Source organism: Marmota marmota, unplaced genomic scaffold (assembly GCF_001458135.2).
Source record: "Marmota marmota marmota unplaced genomic scaffold, marMar, whole genome shotgun sequence".
Classification (NCBI taxonomy): Eukaryota; Metazoa; Chordata; class Mammalia; order Rodentia; family Sciuridae; genus Marmota; species Marmota marmota.
This window is the reverse complement of record NW_026000174.1, coordinates 64,270,552-64,290,293: the sequence shown is the minus strand read 5'-3', so window position 1 is coordinate 64,290,293 and position 19,742 is coordinate 64,270,552. Positions and strand designations below refer to the sequence as shown.

Here is a 19,742-nt window from a genome sequence, read left to right as displayed (position 1 = left end):
AATAAATCAGGGTGTGGGGCACACAAGGGCTAGCTAGTCCTCTTCTTTACTGTGGGCCCAGGAGCCTAGTGGGAGCCTAGCACAGTAACAGGAGTGTAAGGCCTCAGCCTCCTGGCTGACAACTGGAAGGCACACTATCACCCCGTCCAACCAGGGAACGGGGCTCCCTGCAGGAAGGGCAGGCTCCAGACCCACCAGGCCAGGTACTGGGAAGCCCCTCCCACCTGCAGAGGTGGTCAGCTGGAGGCAGAAGCCCTTCTGGTAGCCAGTGGGCAGCCCTCCAGGGCTCCCACAGGAAACAAAGGAACAAAGGTTAGCCTTGGCAACTGGCACAGGAGCCCGGAGCTCCTCTAGGTTCTTACTCAAGGTCAGTAACCTGGCTCAGCTCAGCTGAGGTGTCTGAGAAGAGAACAGCTTCTGTGGCCTTGTTTCTAGATGTCACTGCAACAATTCTACTGTAAGGTTTGGTATTTTGTTTCATTTCAATACTGGGGATTGAACCCAGGGCCTTGTGCATGCTGGGCAAATGCTCTACCACAGAGCTACAGACCCAGAGTCAATTCACTATTAATAGCCCAGTTCAAAGCCAGACCTCCCTCCCCCGTAGCTCCACCAACTCAAGGCTACAGCTTAGATCTGTGACCCAATAAATCTCAATGGCTCTGGGGACCAGAGACAATCTGTCTGTTCTCTTAGCAGACCCACAGGCCCCCAGTGCTGGGGACAGGGAAGAGAGGGGGTGGTAGGAAACAATTGGAGCTGTAGTCCCAGTGAACAGCTACAGGACACACCCTGCTTATGTCCTTGCCAGAGCAAGGTCACAAGCAGAGGGCAGACTCGGCAGAGGGAGGACACCAGACCCCAGAACTTCTGAGTGCCTCCAGCCAGCCACCCGGTGCCTCAAATGCCCCTCACCGCCATCCCCGTCTCTTCCTAATGCTCCCCTTGCAATGTTAGTGCTTCCACAGCTGTCAGTTACACAGACAGGGCTACCCAGGGAAGTGCTAGGTGAGCTGTTACAGGACAGGAACAGGCTTTACTTACGACAAAGCTGTACTGTGAAGAAGACAGGAAAAAGCCAAGAGTTATTGCTAGGCTGGGCACAACCCACAAGGCAGGCCCCAAACCTGGCAGTGACAGCAGGCATCTGCTCAGAGCCTATACTCTCACTAGCAGTACCACCCCATGCCCACCTGAAGCATCTGTGCCACTCCTCACCTGAGCCCTCACACTTGGGAGGACAGTGAGCACTGTAGGTCTGCTAGGCCCATCCTGCCACTTCCCAGCCCAAGGTTCACACTGAGCCACCAAGGCTCTGGGCCACAGTCCAGAGGACTAGAAGGTCAAGGCAGTGACCCCAGTATCAAGCTGCTCATGGCCACAGAGCCTTGAACTGGCCCTTTATCAGAGCCAGGCCATACCTGCCTCTGCCCCTGTCTCTGTCTGGACCCACACTACTCCCAGCAGCCCCAGCTTGAGCAAAGCCGGACCAGAGAACGGGGCTCCCTCACCTTGGGGTCCACACGCAGGGGAGTATTGCGCTTGATGAAAGACTTCATGACACTGCTGCGGGACCCTGAGGTTGGGGTCATGAGCATCTGGTTCCTCTGCACTGTGTGCAGAAAGGTCCGGAGGGGCCGTACCACCTGCCAGTGAGGAAAGAGATTAGGACAGGACAAACAGAACAGGGAACAGCACAGAGCTGGGAGCCTACTCACCTTGCTGGCTGGGCAGGGTGGGGAAGGAGTCTTACACCTGGGGGGCTGCAGCTCCTCATCCCCCAGATGATGCTCGTCCAGTTCACTCATCGCCTGCTTATAGCTGCGTTTCCTCCTACCCAGGCACATTGGCAACGGTCACAGGGCAGACCCATGCACCCTCCCCACACTCCGCCACACCCCATAAAAAAACATAAAAAGTCAGCCCTAGCCAGGCACGGTAGCTCACGCCTATAATCCCAGCAGCTGGGAGGCTGAGACAGGAGGATCATGAGTTCAAAGCCAGCCTCAGCAAAGGCTGGTGAGGTGCTAAGCAACTCAATGAGACCCTGTCTCTTAATAAAATACAAAATAGGGCTGGGGATGTGGCTCAGTGGTCAAGTGCCCTGAGTTCAATTCCTAGTACCAAAAAAACAAGTCAGGATTCTGGACTGGAAGGGACTATAGTGTTGGGGTCTCCCAGGCCAGCTCTCTGGCTCATGCAGAGAAAGGAAGGTGACCAGTCCAGGGTCACATAGTCAAAAATACTCAGAGGGACAGGGTTTATGACTAGATCACCCCATTCCCAGGCCAGTGCTGGCACCATAGCATTGAACAGCCTCCTTCAATAAGTCAGAACACAGGCCATGAACCCCAACAAGAAAGGAGCCCCTCAACAACGACCCCTCCTCGTGCAAAGCCTTCCAGTTCATGCCCCTGTGGACCCCTTGAAAGAAAATCACCCGCATGCCCCTTCCCAGGTGCAAACCTGACACTCCGGGGTGGCTCTCTGTGTCTATCTGCTTCATCAGTCTTGGCCTCTGTGAAGACAGCAATTTCAACAGGGCTGCAGGACAATGTTGGTGGGCTGGGCATGGAGGGACTGGGAGAGGTGGCTCCCAGCTGGAGCTATAGGAGGGGGCAGGCTCTTCCTGGCAGCCCCCAGGGTGGCCCGTGACAGAAGTGTAAGCCTTAGCAATGTAGTCACTGGCTCTAAGGAATTTATGTTCATCCAGAGCCTGACACACTATCCCCAGCCAGAACCCTCAGCCCCAGTGCCTGGTATCTGTGGCAAGAATGGCAGGACAGTCCCACTGGAGCAACAACCCCTGAAGCTCCATGCACAGTTGCTAAACTGTCAATGGGCCTTGAGCCAGTGACACCATGGCAGAAGGACAGGCTCCTGTACAGAGTCACCATGTGGAATGCAGGCTCAGGATTTGCTTCACACTAGGAGAAAGCGCCCCTTACTCCAAAGGGAACTTGCAGCCACCCTGGGGGCTGTAGGGCTGGCACAACCATTGTCACGGACCCTGCCATAAAGAGAAGGAAACCACAAAATCTTACAGCTATAGTATTCTCCCCACCAGAGGAGAAGCACTCTTCCCAGGAGATGTAACCCCAACCCCAGGATCCCCAGAGGAGCCCAGAAAGCCAGGGAGGGCTGCAGGCCAGCTCCCAGAGCCACGGTTCTCCAGCCCTCTGTCCACAGGGAAGGACCTACGAAGGTCAACAGTGAGCCAGATACAGAGACAAAGCAGGCGGCCAGGCTCTCCCCTCTTCCCCTTGGAGTAGAGTTCAAAGCCTGAACCAGGCACCTCACATTCATACCCTGATTCAGGCCCTTCCCCCTGCTTCCTGCCCCAGCCAGCCAAGGCCACTCGTGCAGCACCCAGCAACAGCGCCAGCCAGAAGATCTATGCTATCTTCAGGTTTCATTTACTCCAGAAAATGGGGTTCCTTGTCCCAAGACAGGCCAGGCTGAGACCAGCACGGCCTCCTGTGGCTCTGGTACCTGCATGCAGCAGGTCAGGAAGACTCACCTTGTTGCCCTTCAGAGGGTGCTTCCTGGTCACCAGCTGCAGGCTTCAACGTGGTCGTACTAGGGGCAACCTTGGTGGCACCATGGAGCCTCGAGTTACTCCCATCGTTCTTGGAGGCCTGTAAGAAGAAGCAAGCTTAAGGGGCCCTGCCTGGAACTGAAGGCCTGGGATGACTGTGATGTGGAGCAGAGCCCCGGGGGCCCTCAGGCCCTCCCCCCGGGCTGCCCACCTCACCTCTGGCTCGTCTGCCTCCACAGGCTCATCCTTGTCACTGGACTCCTTGTGCTCAGGGCTGAAAGCAGAAGGGGATACTACAGGGACTCCCCGGCAAGTCTAGGCCCTCCCCCCGTCTCTGGGGTAGTCGGTGTCAGAGGACCTGACCTGGGCACACACCGACAGCCCCAAGGCATGATGGGAGGATGATAGCCATGACCAGCAGCTTCCTGGGCAGAGGATGTCAGCTTTGAACCTGGTTTCATCTCGCCCCCATCATGGCTTTGATTGGGAGGGCAGCTTGCTATCCTTTGGTTCTTTTTTTAGTTGTCAATGGACCTTTATTTTATTTATTGATAAGCGGTGCTGAGAATCGAACCCAGTGCTCACACATGCTAGGCAAGCGCTCACCCCTGAGCACAGCCTCAGCCCCAGCCCTATCATTTGGTTCTTAAAGGCCTGGTCCCCAAAGGTCCCTATGTTAAAGGGCTGGTCCCCAGAGTAACGCTACTGGGAGGTGATGGGCATTTTAAGAAGTGGGGACTAGTGGAGGTCTTAGGGTCAATGGGATGTGGTCTGGATGGGGATAGTGAGGCCCCACCGGCTCCTTCCCTTCTCTTCCTGGCCCGGAGGTAAATGGCTTTGCACCCCTAGGCTCTCCTTTGTGATGCATGCTGCTGCCAGAAGCCCAAAGCAACAGGTCAGTTGATCATGGACTGAGACCACTAAAACTGGGAGCTTTTTCTCTTATTAGTTGGTTATCTCAGGTGTCTGTATTGGAAAGTTAACACAGAGCCCACTCCCAGCTCACTGCAATCTCCTGGACCCAGATGAGCCCTGTCTCTGGGTCCAGGGGCTGGTCAGGCCAGCAGGTATGCCCAACCCAAGCGGTGGCCCTCTGCTCCAAAGCCAGAAGGGAGGGGGCTGGCTTTAGTGATGGCAGAACGTGGCCTCCAGGAAGAGGAGTCAGTGTCATGGCCCCAGGCAGTGTGACCCTGGAATGGGGAGCACTCCAAATCCTCCAGGCTACCCCCATTCTACCTCACCTGCCCCAATCTGAAGGCGTTCTTCGTGGCTGCTCTACCTCATCTACAACCTATGGAGCCCACCCTCCCACCAGGGCAGGCCAAGCAGAGCTGACAAGTACTACATAGAGACCGGCACCCTGCTGCTCACTGGCTGGTTAAACGGGCTGGGGGGAAGGGCAGGGCTGCCAGCAATGCCATGGATGGTCCAGCCCGGGGAGGGAGGGCTCAGCAGCAGAAAATGCTTCCATCCTTGGTGCTCACCTCAACTCCCTGGTCCCCAGAGTGCCCTGCCCACACCTGGGAGCGTCCCTTAGCCCTGGAACTGAACTCACCTGACTTTTTGGGGCACCTCAACATTCAGGAGCCTCTCCAGGTAACTGTGACCTGATGGAAAAACAAAGGATCAAAAGGTGTCTTCAGAAACTGGCCATGTACCACACCAAGAGGCTCACAGAATCAGCTCTAGCAAGGGCTTAGCCATCGCTCCCTTCAGGAGACACAGGCCCACCATGTCCTGGGCCCTTAGCCTGACTTCCTCAATGGACCTACAGACTTTATGCCTTCTGCTACTGCCTAACATGGCCACCGGAGGCCACAACTCAGCTCCTTCACTAGGCATAGCTCTGGGTCCTCAACTCCCAGCACAGGTGCTACACAAGGAGCTTATTCATTCAACAAACATTCATCGAGTGCCTGGTATGTACTGGGCCCCGAGTCAGGCCCACAGAGCCAACAGTGAGCAAAACCAACAGAGTCACTGTCTGGTCTTCACAACCAACAAATAATCCCATAAAGGACATTATGGAGCAATGACAAAAAAGAGCAAAGGTTTTTAAAAGCCTAAAGAGGGGAATCTGAACTGGTCTGGAGGATTCAACGTGTAGAACAAAGAAAGGGAAGAAATGGGAGGGAGAAGGAAGCCCAGGCCGGTGGCTCTCAAACAGTAATCTCCAAAACCTGGATATCCCCAGACCTTTTCCGGGGTTCCACGAGGTCGTAACCATTTCACCCTAATATTAAATAATTACTTTCCATTTTCACTAGGTTGACATTTGCCCTGAAAACACAAAAGGGGTGGGGTGGGAGAAGGGGACTACAGAAGCTTAGCACCAATCAAGACCACAGCAGAAAGCATCATCTTATCTCATATAAACAGTCTAACACTGTCCTGTCTGCTATGTGGGTGCTAACACACAATAAGGGGTGGGGGTGAAGATAGAAGTTCACTGGATTAGACAAAGGGGAACAAGGGAAGGGAGGGAGGATGAGAATAGGAAAGACAGTAGAATAAATTGGGCATAACTTTCCTATGTTCATATCTGAATACATGACCAATGTAACTCCACATCATGCCCAACCACAAGATTCGGATCCTAATTAGCATAGTTACCCCATATATATATGACAAAATATACTCTATTGTTATGTATATTTAAAAAGAGCAAATTTTTTTAAATGTCCTCAGTGAAGAAGCATTAATTTTATTAAATCTAAACTCAAGCACCTATCTTTTTAATATTGTGCTCAACACAGTGGTTAAGTATGTAAAATGTGCATCTACTACAAACCCAGGTCTCCATGAAAAGTGCCTGTGTTTGAATTGCCAGCTGAACTAGCAATTTTTCTTCAACTTTTTTAGTTGAAAGAATAATTAGCAATCTTCAGCTATCCAATGTTGGATATCTGGACAATATCCTAAAAATAAATGAAGTGAATCCATCCCTTAAAATATAACAACTAATGCATTTGTTGACAATAAAAAAAAAAAAAGAGCTCTCCCCCCAAAAAGTAGAATTTTGAAAAACATGTGTCCACCACCAGAAGCACTGCAGTTTCCCGAGACCTAAAGACTTTTCTGATGAGATCAGAAAACAAACATGCTTATTTGATATTACAAAAAGAAGTCTGTGGATGTTTTTGAAGATGTATAATTCAAAGAAACACATCTTCCAAATGACCAATGCATGAGGTTATAAAACCACTTTGATTCAGTCAAAGCGCAAGACAGGTCAATGAGGAATCAACGACATGATTTCATTACAAGGAGCCTTCATGAAACTGTCACTTATTACACTGGGTATAATAACAAAGGACATGCACAATTATCTAGAAAAGACAGATAAAAGCCCTCCCTCTTCCCATGATTACACATGTGTAAGGCCAAATTTCTCAGATACATCAACCCAAACAGCAAAATGCAGCAGATAAGATGCAGAATCTGGCTGTCTTCAGCTAAGCCACACATTTAAGAGATCTGAGAAGTGTGGAATAAGGTCAATCAGTTTTGGAAAAGTTGTTTCAGCAAAAATCTTATGTTAAAAGGTAAAAGGCTTGACACTTTAGTTTTTTTAATATTAAGATATTAAATATTTTAAATCCCTTAATATTAAAATATTATTAATAGATAACAACTATTAAGTAATTTCTATTTCCTATAAAATATTAACTATTTTAAATACTTTTAAATTCCTTACTTTTAATTTCTAATATAGTAACTAGCTTATAATCAAAAGCTTTTTGCAGTCCTCACTGATTTTTAAAACTGGAAGCAGGTGCTGAAACCAAACCTTGAGAGCCACCAGTCTAGGGAGAAGGAGAAGCACCTCCCGGAGCCAGAGACAGAACAGCCTTCTGGGGGTATGGAAGGCAGACCTGCTCAGCTGGCTCATCCTGAGCCATGGGAGCGTGACCAGAGCTAAGGCGGAGAGGCAGCTAGGATCTACAGGCAGACAGGCAAGGGGATGGAACAACAGAGTGGCAAGGCACCGAGGAGGAAGCAAGAAGCAGGAAGGAGGGACCTCTCTTTCTGGGGTCTGGTAGCCAGTGGGAGGAGCAGCTTCAGAGTCAGAATGGCAGTCAGAATGACTATTCACACGACAGGGCTCTGTTCCTAGCTTCCATTCCAGCGTCAGAGCAGGTCTGGTGGCAGGGAGGTGGCCTAAGGCCAGGCATACGGACTAAAGGACTATTCCCCAGTGCAGAAGTGGCCAGGAAGCCACAACAGAATCTGACCTACATAGCAGAACCTTCTAGAAACCCTACAGTGGCAGCCCCTGACCCTTGCCTATCCACTTGAGAGCCAACCTGCCTGTCCACTGCTGCTAGACAGCCCCTCCTCAGTATTTGTGCACCAGGCCAGGAGGGCCAGGGCTTCGTGTCCCTGGTCAGCAGCTCCTCACCAGTGCTTCACGCAGGCTTCCAGATGTCCCCTGTGTCTACCCTTTCCTGCCAGTCACCTTTTCCTGTCTCATTTCCTCTCCACTCTCCTGCTGCAGATACTTCCCTCATTTCTAAAAAGAATGAGTTGCATGTAAATCCCTGCAGCAAAGGCTGCTTTAGGGGACAACCCCAACCAAGATGCCACCTGAGTTGACCATCCAGCCACACCCAAGTCTGGAGTCAGAAAGACACCCACAAAGTCTCCACATCCCCTCTTCACCACCCCATAGCTGTGTACCCTGGTCACACCTACACAGAGCTTCAGGGACACTGCCCTTGCTGTGTTTGGCTTGTTTAAGTGAGATCTACTAAGCATGTGCCACACCCAAGCACTAGACAGGTTCTCCACCCACATTCAAGGCAGGTACTATCACCGTTTCACAGATGCAGAAACTGAGGTTGAGAGAAGGGGTATACCCAAGGTCACCCAGAGTCTCTATGACTCCAGATCCTGGACCCTACCTCCTCCTCTCCCTCTTCCTTCCATCTTAAGAAGGAATATGAGCAGTAGGCTTGGAGTCAGACAGACTTGGTCACATGCCAGTCCACTCAGAAGACCACCTGGGAGCAGAGAAGGGGCAGAGAAGGAAGAGCAACCAGAAGGGCTTGGAACTACAGATCTGATCTCAAAGCATGAGAGGAGCTCCAGAGATCCTCTCTCTTCCTATAGCCCCCGCCTCACCTGCCCCTGCTGGACCTCTCTCTCAGGATCAGATTCGGGCCTGGGGAAACCTCCAAGACAGATATGAGCCACCTAGGTACGTCTAAGAATCTAAAAGGGACAGTGTACCAGACTCCTGCCTCATGCCATGCTTCACAAGACCCAAATTACACCACCACACGACCAAGGGCAGTGCCCAGGAGAAACCTACCAAGGTGAGGTATCTGCACCTGCCTGAGGGGCCCTGCCCTGGGGCTTTCAACAGGCCTCAGCAAGCACTTGCCTTCCTGGACAGAATAAAACTAGTAGGGCTCAAGCCCCAGCTTTCCAATTAATAGACACCATGGCCTCCAAAGCCTGTCTCCTCCTCTGTTGAAGAAAGGAAATCCTAATAAGCAAACAGTGCTGTTCAGAGACCAAAGGAGATAACCTTTTCTTTTGCAAATTTTATAAGTTCCAGGCAGATGCCAGTTACTTTGTACCACCCACTAATATAAAACGTGGCCCATCCTCTCTATCAACCTCACTGTCCAGACCAACCTCTAGTCTGCCCTGCAGCAGCCTCCAGCTCCCTGACTCCCTCCCTCCTTCCTCTTGGCCTTTTTTTCCCCATAATGCTGGGGATTGAACCCAGGGACTCACACATGCTACCTAAGCATTGTACCAGTGAGCTACCTCATCAGTCCTTTTCATTTTTTATTTTGAAAAAAAGGACTTGGTAAGTTACCCAGGCTGGCTTCTGTCTCAGCCTCATAAGAATCTGCAATTTCAGGCATGTGCCATTGTGCCAGCCCTCTTGGCCATTTTTCACAAGGTGCTAGGAATCTTCTAACAACTATCATGGGCTACTTCCTCTGCTCCAGTGGGGTTATGCCCAAGCTCCTCAGATGGCACTTGAGCCCAGACACCCTATCACTTGTTGCTCTGACCCTCAAGGTCTTTGTTCAAGCTGTTCCCATTAGGGATGCCTATCCCCACATTTTTCCCATCTAGCCAAAGCCCAGCCATCCTTCAAAACCCTCCCAACTCAGACCCGCCCCCATCATGCAGCCCTGACTCACAGAGATGCCTACCTCCCTTCTGTGGCTCATAACACTTAGGGCACAGGTCCCCTTCACTGAGATCTGATGATAATAAAAGCAGCTAATGCCACGGAGTCCTTCCTGTGCCAGGCATGATTCTAAACACCCTAGGTGCAATAATGAAGAAAAGCTCATGATGCCCCTGTAAGGTGATGCTATTATCCCAGGTCACAGATGAAGAACCCAGGCCCCCGAAGACACTTACATACCTACCCAAGGCTATAGGGTAGGTAAATGGCCCAGCTGTCACCCAAACCCAGAACTCTAGCTCCAGAGTCAACTTGGTCCTCCTACTCCTCTCACCAGATACTTAGTCATCTGCTCCAGAATGAGCCTGGGGCAGTGAGAATCCACATTCCAGACTAAACGCGATTTCACCAATAGGAGGTGGCATTCCAGCATGCTGCATCTAAGTCAGTCTCTGCAGGACAGGGAAGGGGAGGAACACACTGGCTCTGAGAAGACCCTCCTCAAAGGTTCCAACTTCAACGTGGCCATGAAACACAGGGACTCTGGGGCCAACCTCTCTATGCTTCAGTTTCCTCATCTATAAAATAATGGTTGGATTAGACCTTTATCATCCAACATGGCAGCCACTAGCTATGTGTAGCCATTTCAATCTAAATCAAATAAAAATGTAATAAAATTTAGACTTCCTCAATCAGTCTAGCCATATTTTGAGTGATCAACAGCCAGATGTGGCTAACTGGCAGCTACCATACAGAACAGCACAGATACAGAACAGTCACAGCATCACAGAAAGTTCTCTGCTAGGTGGTCCCTCAGAAACACTCAGCTGAATCAGGGACCAGGGACCAGTTCACACCACCCCCAACACTCACAGATGATGCGGGCAGAGGCAGCTGGCTCCTTGGCAGCCTTCTTGATCTTTTTGCTTGATCTGCGGCTGGTGCCTTCCTGTCTGGACACCAGGGAATACTTTTGGGTGAGTAAGACTTGGGCGTCCGGGGAGGACAGGGCAATCAGGCTGCGACGCACTGACTGAGGGACTGCACGGGAGCCCGTGGGGGTGGAGAAGTTCTCTGGCAGGATGGGGGCCAGCACCCGCTCCTTCCATGGAGAGTCTGGAGAGTTGTGTGAGTCCCACAGACCTGGGGAAGCCTGCGCAATCTTGAGCTTGGACACAGACCGTCCAGTCCCAACCCCTCGACTCTTGGTGTCCTGGGGCGTAGCCATCAAAGAGCTCACTGTGACAGACTCCAGTCTTCCGGCCTCTGACTTCTTAGGTGTTGATTCAACATCCGATGTCGGGATGCCCTGGGAAGCCGGAGGTGCAGCTGGAGTGGGAGCTGGGGATGGAACCCGTGACAGAGCTGAGGCAGCCATGCTCTGAGTGAGGCACTGCTCAGCACTCCGGCGCTCAGTAAGGCCTATCACCACCATGGGCTTCTCGGTCAGCATGCTGGGAAGCTCGGGGATAGGTGAAGATTCAGCCGATGCTGTGGAGGAGGCTGCAGCAGCAGCTGCAGCTGCGGCAGCTGCAGCTGCGGCGGCTGCAGCTGCGGCAGCTGCAGCTCGGGTCACCCGCTGCAGCACAGGAGAGCCATTCTCCCCCATCACTGTGGCCAGCTTCTCCACCTTGTCCTTGCTACAGAGGTGCCGGGAACTCAGCTGGCTGCTCCGAGTCTTTCTGCGGGATAATCTGCTGGGGACAGAAAAGCAGGGGCTGAGATAGCTCAACAGGGCAATGGGCACCCCTCAAAAAACTCAAGCCAGAACAGACCAATCTCTCCAGAAGCCACCAGCTCGGCTGGAGTGCAAATCAGAGGATTGGAGGCAAAAGATCGGGGTTCCAGTGCATGCTCTGCCACCTCTAGCCATGAGACCCTGGCTGCTCAGTCTCTCTAACTATAAGCTGGATGCAATGTCCAGTCCTCACAGAACTGCTGGGAAGAATAAATTACTATAAACTTCCCTCTGACTGAGGTCACACTGTCTAGCACCCTGCTATGAACTTCACACATGATCTCAAGCTGCAAGATGGCCCCGGGGATGGCAGCACCATCATACCCACTTTGGGGGATGAGGAAACAGGATCAGAGAAGCCCAGAGACGTACGTACAGCTAATAAGGCCCAGAACTAGTGTTTACATCCAGACTGCCTGACTCTAAGACCCAGTGACTTCACTCCAATACTTTGCAGTCACCATTTCTGTGAGGAATTATAACATGCCCAGCAACAAGAGGGCTGGACCAGTCATCTGGTCCATACCTCTGGTCACTCTAACCCAATACAGACTGGTTCTCTCTTGTCTCCCAAACTAGGAATCCTTCCCCTCCCCCACCCCTAACATATACACAGGCATCTGCACTCACACACTCTCTGAATTTCATGGTCTTGGTTATTGCTTCACTGCCTAGTTAATGCTTGGTTAATGCTTCACCCACCAGCACAGCTGCAGGTAGCTGCCCCTCCAACACCTTCCCAGAGGGCACCAAGCCTCAGCAGAGACCACCTACCCAGCACACTTAGCCCTGGCCCTCCTACCTCTTCCTGATGGGGTCTCTGTTTTCATCCTGAACACAAGAAACCTGTCTCTTCTTCCGTCGGTTCTTCTGAGAAGGAGTTTTGGGCATCAGCTCTGGCTCTTTGCTGAATTCTCTGTTTGGTACAAGGACAATGACACTTGAGACTTCCTAGCAGAAGCCAGGTCCTCCTTTCATTGATCTGCCCTCCTCCCATTTCCCAGCAGTGACAGGTAAAGCTGGGGTTACCAGCACCAAGAAAGCTCTCCAAGGCCCTGTGTGAATCACCTGCCAGGCACTCAGAGCTTCCTCCGGGACACATGACAGGGAAGCAAGTTCCCAGGTGAGTCCTCACAGCCCCTCACCTTGAGAGGCCCCACCAAGTACAGTGAGCCAGGCAAAGACAACCTCTCCCTCTCCTGCCCATTATACTGGGTCAGGCCCCAGCACACTGGGCCCTCGGGAAAGAGCTGTCTGCTTAGCTGTCAGGTAGGAAATGAACCTGCTATGTGTCCAAAGCCAGAGCATCCCAGGCAGCCCCTGGTGCCCACACCGCACAGCACCCCTGCCTTCACCTTATGAACATGCGCTCCGCCTCCTCCTCGATTTCCTTGAGCCACACCAAGTCCTTATTGTCCATGTTGCAGACAAAATCCATGAGCTTCTGGTCACATAGCTCCAGCAGGTGAATGGGTCCTGGGGCAGTGGTCCCCATGGTGGCTCTTTCTGGTGAAGGCACGGACAAGAGACAGAAAGGTTCAGGGTTAGAGACCGGTACTTTGTTCAGCAGAAAGGAGTTGCCAGGCCACAAACCCCACCCCTAAATCACCACAAGACACCCAGTGCCCAAAGCAGGGCCCCTCTCCAGATGCAGAATTCCAAACACCAGTCCAATGGTTTCATTTGTACATAAAGAAGGACCCTTACCCTCAAGCAGTCCAAGCACCTCCCTCTCCTAAAATATACACTCTCAGGGAAAGGCTGTCCCAGTAAGTCCACACTTCCCATCCAATTCTATTACGAATGTTACAAATCACCTTTTTCAGGTTTAAGATGACAGGCACTGCCACCTGCCTTCTTGGATCAGGAAGAAAGCAGGCACCCCAGCACCCCTCTCCCTGCCTAACCACAGGCCTGCTCTTACTCTCCTGCCACCTTTCATCCTAGCACTTGTGGGTGAGTTATGTAAGGGCTTAGGACACAGCCACCCTGGGCTGCACATGAGCTGACCCCGGGCTCTAGCCCACCAGACATCAAATCCAACTGCCTCTTTAAGAAGTTGGTAAGAAAGTAGGGTATGTTCTCCAAAGGATCCCACAACCTTCTCCCTAGAGCTGAAATGCCCAATAAATGGATAAAGGAACATGAGAGGAAAAGATAAGGAATCCCTTGCTTTTGAGAAAACTTGTCTCCAAATATTAGGAAAGGGAAAACACAAATGAGGTGGGCTTTTTTCCTTACTTTCTTAAAAAACTAGAAGCTTAGATATCTTCCTTATAACTTGGTAAGATAATCATCACAGAAGTCCCAAGCTAAGATGAAGTATTTTATTACAGTCAAATGAGGGGTTCAATAAATACCCCAACTGTTAAGTGAATGAAAGAACAAAAGTGTGGGTGATGGCCATAAGCCATAATAACAGACTGCACACCTCATGTCATGAGTGACACCCTGATTTATACCTTCAAAACCAAGAAGAGCCATGCACAGCTCAACCTACCACCTAGGATAGAAGGTCTGGGAGTAAGGCCAGATTGCTGACCCCTTGATCCTTCTGGAGCTTAACACTAGGTCAGGTTACAGCCTCAGAGGATTTTCTTAGGTCTAATTTTGGAGCACACACTAGCCTTTGTTCTTCAAAGGAGCTCTGCCCTCCATCTGGAACATTCTCACCCATTTTCTACCACTTGGATCTCAGATCCTCAGTGAGGACCTGACCATCAATCTAAAACAATCCCAGCCACAAACCCATCCATTGATTCAATCCCATGCACACCACTGGGTATGTTTAACTGCCTGTCTCTGCTCCCAGAAGACAGGCCCTTGTCTGTCTCACTCATCACTGAAAGCCCAGAGCCCTGCACAGCACCTGGCATTTGTTGAATGAATTAATCCATCCATCCATCAATCTCATAGGAACCCCTCTCCACCATCACAACAGTGACACTAACTGAACAACTCAAGGTACAGGTTAGGGCAAGCCAGTACACATCCAAAGCTCCTGCTCCCAAATGCCAAGGGCAGCATTAACTGGGTAGGGCCAAACAGGCAGAAACACACAGGTTCTGGGCAAAGCCCTCATCTGCAGTCAGCTAGACTTGGGCATCTCCTTTCCACTGCCAACCCTCTCCTGCCCCCAGCACTTCTGCACCCAGGGCACAGCCCAGACTCCGGTCCAAGGCCAGCAAAGTAGTTTGTAGAGGAACTAAAGGGAGCAACAACTGGACAACTTTTTAAAGTATTTGTTTAAACTGACAAAGTGGATGAGTGATTCTTTTGCTAAGTTCAAAATACCATTTGAACTTCTTAGGGTAGATGTGGTTTTAGCAGACTTTGAATTAACTATTTAAAAAACATCACCATTTGGGGCTGGGGATGTGGCTCTAGGGGTAGCGCGCTTGCCTGGCATGCGTGCGGACCGGGTTCGATCCTCAGCACCACATACAAACAAAGATGTTGTGTCCGCCAAAAAGTAAATATTAAAAAAAAAAAAAATCACCATAAGTTAGAACAGAGGGGACCCTGAGAAAAAAGGAAGGAGTGCCATCAGCCTCCTGGAAGAGCAGCAAAACCCCCATCTTCAGGTTAAGAACCTATGAACAGACCCTGAGCGCCCATTGAGGAGGGCGACGTTCTTCCTCTCCACAAACACTTTTTCCACACCGTACACCAGACGACAGCCCCCCACCCCACGGCCCTCCTCGGCACCTCCTCTTTGGGGAGTACGGGAGGTGGACACCTCTCCACCACACCTCCGTGCAGGTGTTACAAGGGCTGCCCCGATTACGGAGTCGTACTCCATGCCAGGGCCAGGCAGAATCACTTTTGATTCTCGCCCCAATCTCCAGGACACCCATGTGCAGCTAAGGAAACAGGAAAAAGAAGTCAAAGTCGCCCAGTCAGTAAGGGGCGGAGCCTAGATTTAAATTGTGCTCTTAACCACTCGCTGGAGGCCTCCGCGATGGCGGCCTGGGAAAGCTGGGCGCCTAGTCTCGGCTCCAGGCACCCTCACGAGCAGCCCGCAGCTGAAGGGAACCGCGCTTGACAGCGAACGCGCTTGGGGGGTGACAAAATAAGCCGCAGCGTTGGCCTGTGCGAATGGCCAGTTTAAAATGCTACTCAGCTGGGGCGCAGCACGCCGAGCTAGGGATTTAACAGAACCGAAACGTCCGCTGGCACCGTCCCTCCAGACGGCCCGGCCGGTTTGGGGCTTCCTGGGGCCCCAAGTCAATCAAAAGCCAAGTCCTTGGCACAAAGCGCGGTGCTAGGCCCCCGGTTGGGGAGGGGACGGGGTTATTCTCTCCGACCCTAGGCGTTTAAGGGGGGCGGGGGAGTGTGTGATCTCGCCACTTAGAAGAAGGGACCCCTACGTTTCTACGTTGCAAGGGGCAGGGGTGAGGGGGTCACGAAGCGGGGGAACAAGTCGCTCACCTCCCCCCCGCAACCCCGCCCGCTGCCCGCGCTCACTCACTTGACTGCACCGAGTCTCTAAAGGGTTGCTCCGATTCAAGTCCGCGGTCTCCCTAAGTAAGCCCCCGCCTCCCAGATCCTCCCGGCTCCCGGCCTCGTAGGCTCTCAGCACCGGAGGAGCAACCGGGCGGCGCTGCGCGGGCGAAATCTACGATTTTCAAAACTGAAGCGTCAGCCAATCCTCGGCGAGTTTTTCCGGACGGTTGAAAAACTCGAAGCCAATCAGATAATAGGAAGAATCAAACAGGTCACTCATTGGCTTTCCTGATTGTCAATCGGAAGGATTAAGAGGCGGGGAAAGGACGCTTTAACCCTCCTCAGCTTCCCGGAATCGCGGTGCGCAGCATCTAGACTAAGTCGCCCGCTGTCCGGGCGTCGCGCGCCTTCTGGAACTACAAGCCCCAGAGTGCACTGCGAAGGCGTCGCGCGGCACGGGAGGGTCGGGGAAAGGGTTCCGCCTTGTCGCGGATGTATTCCCCAAACCTATGAATTCCCCTGTTCTGTCTCTACTGTTTTCCCTCACAAGGATTGACGGCTTACCGTTTTGGAGAAGTAAAAAGAAAACGCTTTGTAAATCGCGTCGGAGTTTATTTATACAGAGTCTTCCGTCATCTCAGGGGACGGTCACCTGGGTCACATCTGCATGTCCAAGTGTTTCTAGTAGTTGTCAACGGGAAGCGGTTTTGCCCCCACCCAGCACACACATTTGGCACTGTATGAACACATTTGCTCTGGGAGGTAGCACAGCCACCCACCCACAGCAAACAATTATCTGACCCTATATATCAGTGTTTCTGCTGTTTGAGAAACTGCTTCAGGCACATGTGTTGTGGAGGGAGGTTGCCATGGTCTGTAAAAGAAACCAGCTAAATCAGCTCAGCCTGGGTTTCATGTCCAGTACTGAAGAAAGAAGGAAGGAAGGGAGGGAGGGAGGAAGGAAGGAAGGGGAAAAAAGTGATTTTGGCCTGGTGCGGTGGCACACGCCTGTAATCCCAGCGGCTTGGGAGGCAGAGGCAGGAGGATCACAAGTTCAAAGCCAGCCTCAGCAAAATCAAGGTGCTAAGCAACTCAGTGAGACCCTGTCTCTAAATAAAATACAAAATAGTGCTGGGGATGTGTACCCCTGAGTTCAATCACCAGTACCAAAAAAAAAAAAAAAAAAAAAGTAAGGGATTGAAGAGATTCAGGAAGTACAATCCCAAAATATGCAAAGTGGTATGCTGGTTACTTCAGGCTGAAGGGAACTGCAGATGCAGAAGAGGGGCTCTTCCTGAATGTCCTCTGCCTGATCAAAAGCAGATCCTCCACCTACAATCCAAGTGTTATAAAAATGCTCCCCAAAATTCTTATCTATCCCATCAGGGATGAGCAATACACCATAGGTGGAAGAGAGTAGAATCTCTCATCCTATGCAGACATTCCACCTGAGAGCCCATTCCTCTTTTCATGATAACTCCCTCTCCTTGCGTTGCCTGCATCTTCCTCTCCTGTCTCTTATAGAGAGGTTACATAAACCTTTAGGTTACATTAGGTTTGGGGATGTTCCCTTTTCCCTCGGGTGATGCCCCACGTACAGTAATAAATAATAAATCCTATGTCATTGTTTTCTCTTAATTATCTGTCAGTTGTTCAGATGCCAAATTATCAAACCTGCAAAGGGCAGGGAGGGGAAGCTCTCTTCACCCCTACAGGACGCTAGAGAAGGCTTTCTGACAGCAGTTAAGAGGAGTCACAGGTGGAGATAGCATGGAGACGACTGTGATAGAATAGTGGACTTGAAAGCAAGGAGGAAGCCCCTCTGATGGGCACTGTGGTCCTCTACTGCTAGATCTTTTGGAGACCATGGTGGGACCTGAAATGTGGGTTCCTTATGAGATTAAGGGACCCTTTTTACATCAGTCTGGCCAAGGGAGAAATTGGCAGCTGCCAGTCTGTGAAACAAAGTGGGAGAACATCCAGAGATAGACAATAGTAGTTATCAAATCATTTTGTTCTTGCATCAAATAAGAAACTTTTAAAAACTCAGGTCTACATTTGTAATTGACCTCTAAATTCTTCTCATCGTTTCAATGGTTGCAAAGGATGTGATTTTCAGTGTGTTGTAGATTTTGACGCTCTACAATGGGACTCTCACAGCACTCTTTTAAACAGGAGGCAGGCTACAGGAGAAGACAGCAGTCCCTATGGGAGTTTATGTTCCTTGTCATTCTCACTTGTGGGAAGAAATTGAACAAAAGGTGTAAATGATGGTGCCATGAGCTGGGGCCTCCAAGAAGATAATGAAGATGTGGTGCTTGCAAGGTGGACAGGTCTGATTTGGGGGCCATCAAAGCTGAAGTAATTGAGGAGGGCTGAACAGTGGGGGAAGCTGCCTTGGAATGAACCTTAAGGGACTAACTAGTAGGATTTCACAAAGTGATGATGGGGACGAAGAACATTCCAGATAGAAAGGAAAGGAAGACGAATTATAAAAGTAGCATGTGTGATCTGAGAGTAGAAGGTACAACTACACACCCAGAAACTCCTCCATCAGTTAGATTTGTGGCAGAAATTAATATGAATGGGGTGGATAATTCTAGAGGGATGGTGGATATACAGAGCTTACCTGCAGTAGCAAAATGGCAAAAATCACAGAGCATAAACGTCTCGCTTCAAGAGCTAAGATGTGGGGCTGCAGATGTAGCTCCATGGTCAAATGCATGAATAGCATGCATGAGGGGCCTGGCTTCCAGCCCCAGGACCAAAAACGAAATAAAAAAGTAAAAAAAAAAAAAAAAAGCTAAGATATCCAATGATGTTCCAAAGAAAATACGAAGCTTCCAAGGCCACCAGAAGAACAAACATACGATATTTAATTTTAGTGAATCTAAAACTTGTCTTAAATCAACAACCTTCGACTCATACTAATGTCTTAACTAAATATCACCATGCAGCATACCTACACACCAAGCAAAAGAATTCCATGGGTAAACATGACCTGGACATTTGTAAAAATTTATTTATTATATGTACAGTCACTGTGTTTTCAGGTAATTGAGGGGAACACAGCACAATTTTTTTATTTTCTTGTTAAGGCGCTGTCATTAAAATAGGAACCTGGCAGACTTAAAATAGAGTTCAAGTTTACAAGATGAAATCCTGCAGTGGAGATGTGTTTTTCTGAAAAATAAAAAAAAAAAAATCTCAAGAAGGAAAAGCAGAAAACCAGCTTTGCTCATCTTGCCTAGTAAAAGCTATGGTTGAAATTGTCTAATGTAGCCCCTAAAAGAAATGGTGTCAGAAATCGTGGTAATTTTTGAAGTAGTGTGGGTGTAATTACTAGAATGGTATATGCAGGATTATTTTGATACCTGTTTTTATAATTAAAAAAAAAACACATTGGGGGCAATAAATTTGTTTAAAAGCTTTTCCTGTGTGTTATGCGTCATATTTGTTTACAGTTCTTATCTAACAAATTATGCTTTTAAGCTTAAGTGGAAGTCAATAAAAAAGGAAATTGGTGTATGGATATGTGATGTGGAGATGAAACTTCAAATGGAAATGAAAGGTGGAATGTATCCCCAGAAAAAAAAAACTTTAAACAAAAGAAATAATAAATATGTCCCATAGAATCAAAATACCATAAGCAATTTGATACCCATTGTTACAGTTTGGCCCTTCCATGTCCCCCAGAGCTATGTGTTGAAGGCTTGGTCCCCAGCTGGCGGTGTTATTGGGAGGTAGGGACTCACTGAAGGAAGTAGGTCACTGGGGGCATGGCCTCAAGGGTATATATTGTCCCCGCCCCCTTTTTTCTCTCTTTCTCCCTCCCCTTCCTTCCCTCCCTCCCTCTCTCTTCTCCC

The 19,742-nt window shown here is 50.2% G+C and overlaps 1 protein-coding gene across 4 annotated transcripts in view; it reads right to left on the bottom strand.

Moving 5' to 3' along the window:
• The window catches only part of LOC107135908 (inner centromere protein), a 30,543-nt gene extending 14,477 nt beyond the window's left edge, over nucleotides 1–16,066 (bottom strand). The window contains exons 1-11 of one of the 4 annotated variants that reach the window (XM_048788975.1): nucleotides 15,902–16,066; nucleotides 12,786–12,936; nucleotides 12,233–12,346; nucleotides 10,566–11,389; nucleotides 5,094–5,145; nucleotides 3,755–3,812; nucleotides 3,521–3,638; nucleotides 2,467–2,518; nucleotides 1,719–1,833; nucleotides 1,512–1,646; nucleotides 1,045–1,056 (exon numbers count right to left, since the gene is read on the bottom strand). In XM_048788975.1, the coding sequence (XP_048644932.1) occupies nucleotides 1,045–1,056; nucleotides 1,512–1,646; nucleotides 1,719–1,833; nucleotides 2,467–2,518; nucleotides 3,521–3,638; nucleotides 3,755–3,812; nucleotides 5,094–5,145; nucleotides 10,566–11,389; nucleotides 12,233–12,346; nucleotides 12,786–12,925 (1,620 nt within the window). In that variant the 5' untranslated portion in view covers nucleotides 12,926–12,936; nucleotides 15,902–16,066. The remainder of the gene's footprint in view (nucleotides 1–1,044; nucleotides 1,057–1,511; nucleotides 1,647–1,718; nucleotides 1,834–2,466; nucleotides 2,519–3,520; nucleotides 3,639–3,754; nucleotides 3,813–5,093; nucleotides 5,146–10,565; nucleotides 11,390–12,232; nucleotides 12,347–12,785; nucleotides 12,937–15,901) is intronic. The other 3 variants (XM_048788976.1, XM_015478067.2, XM_015478068.2) reach the window with 3 other exon arrangements.
• Nucleotides 16,067–19,742: the final 3,676 nt, after the last annotated feature.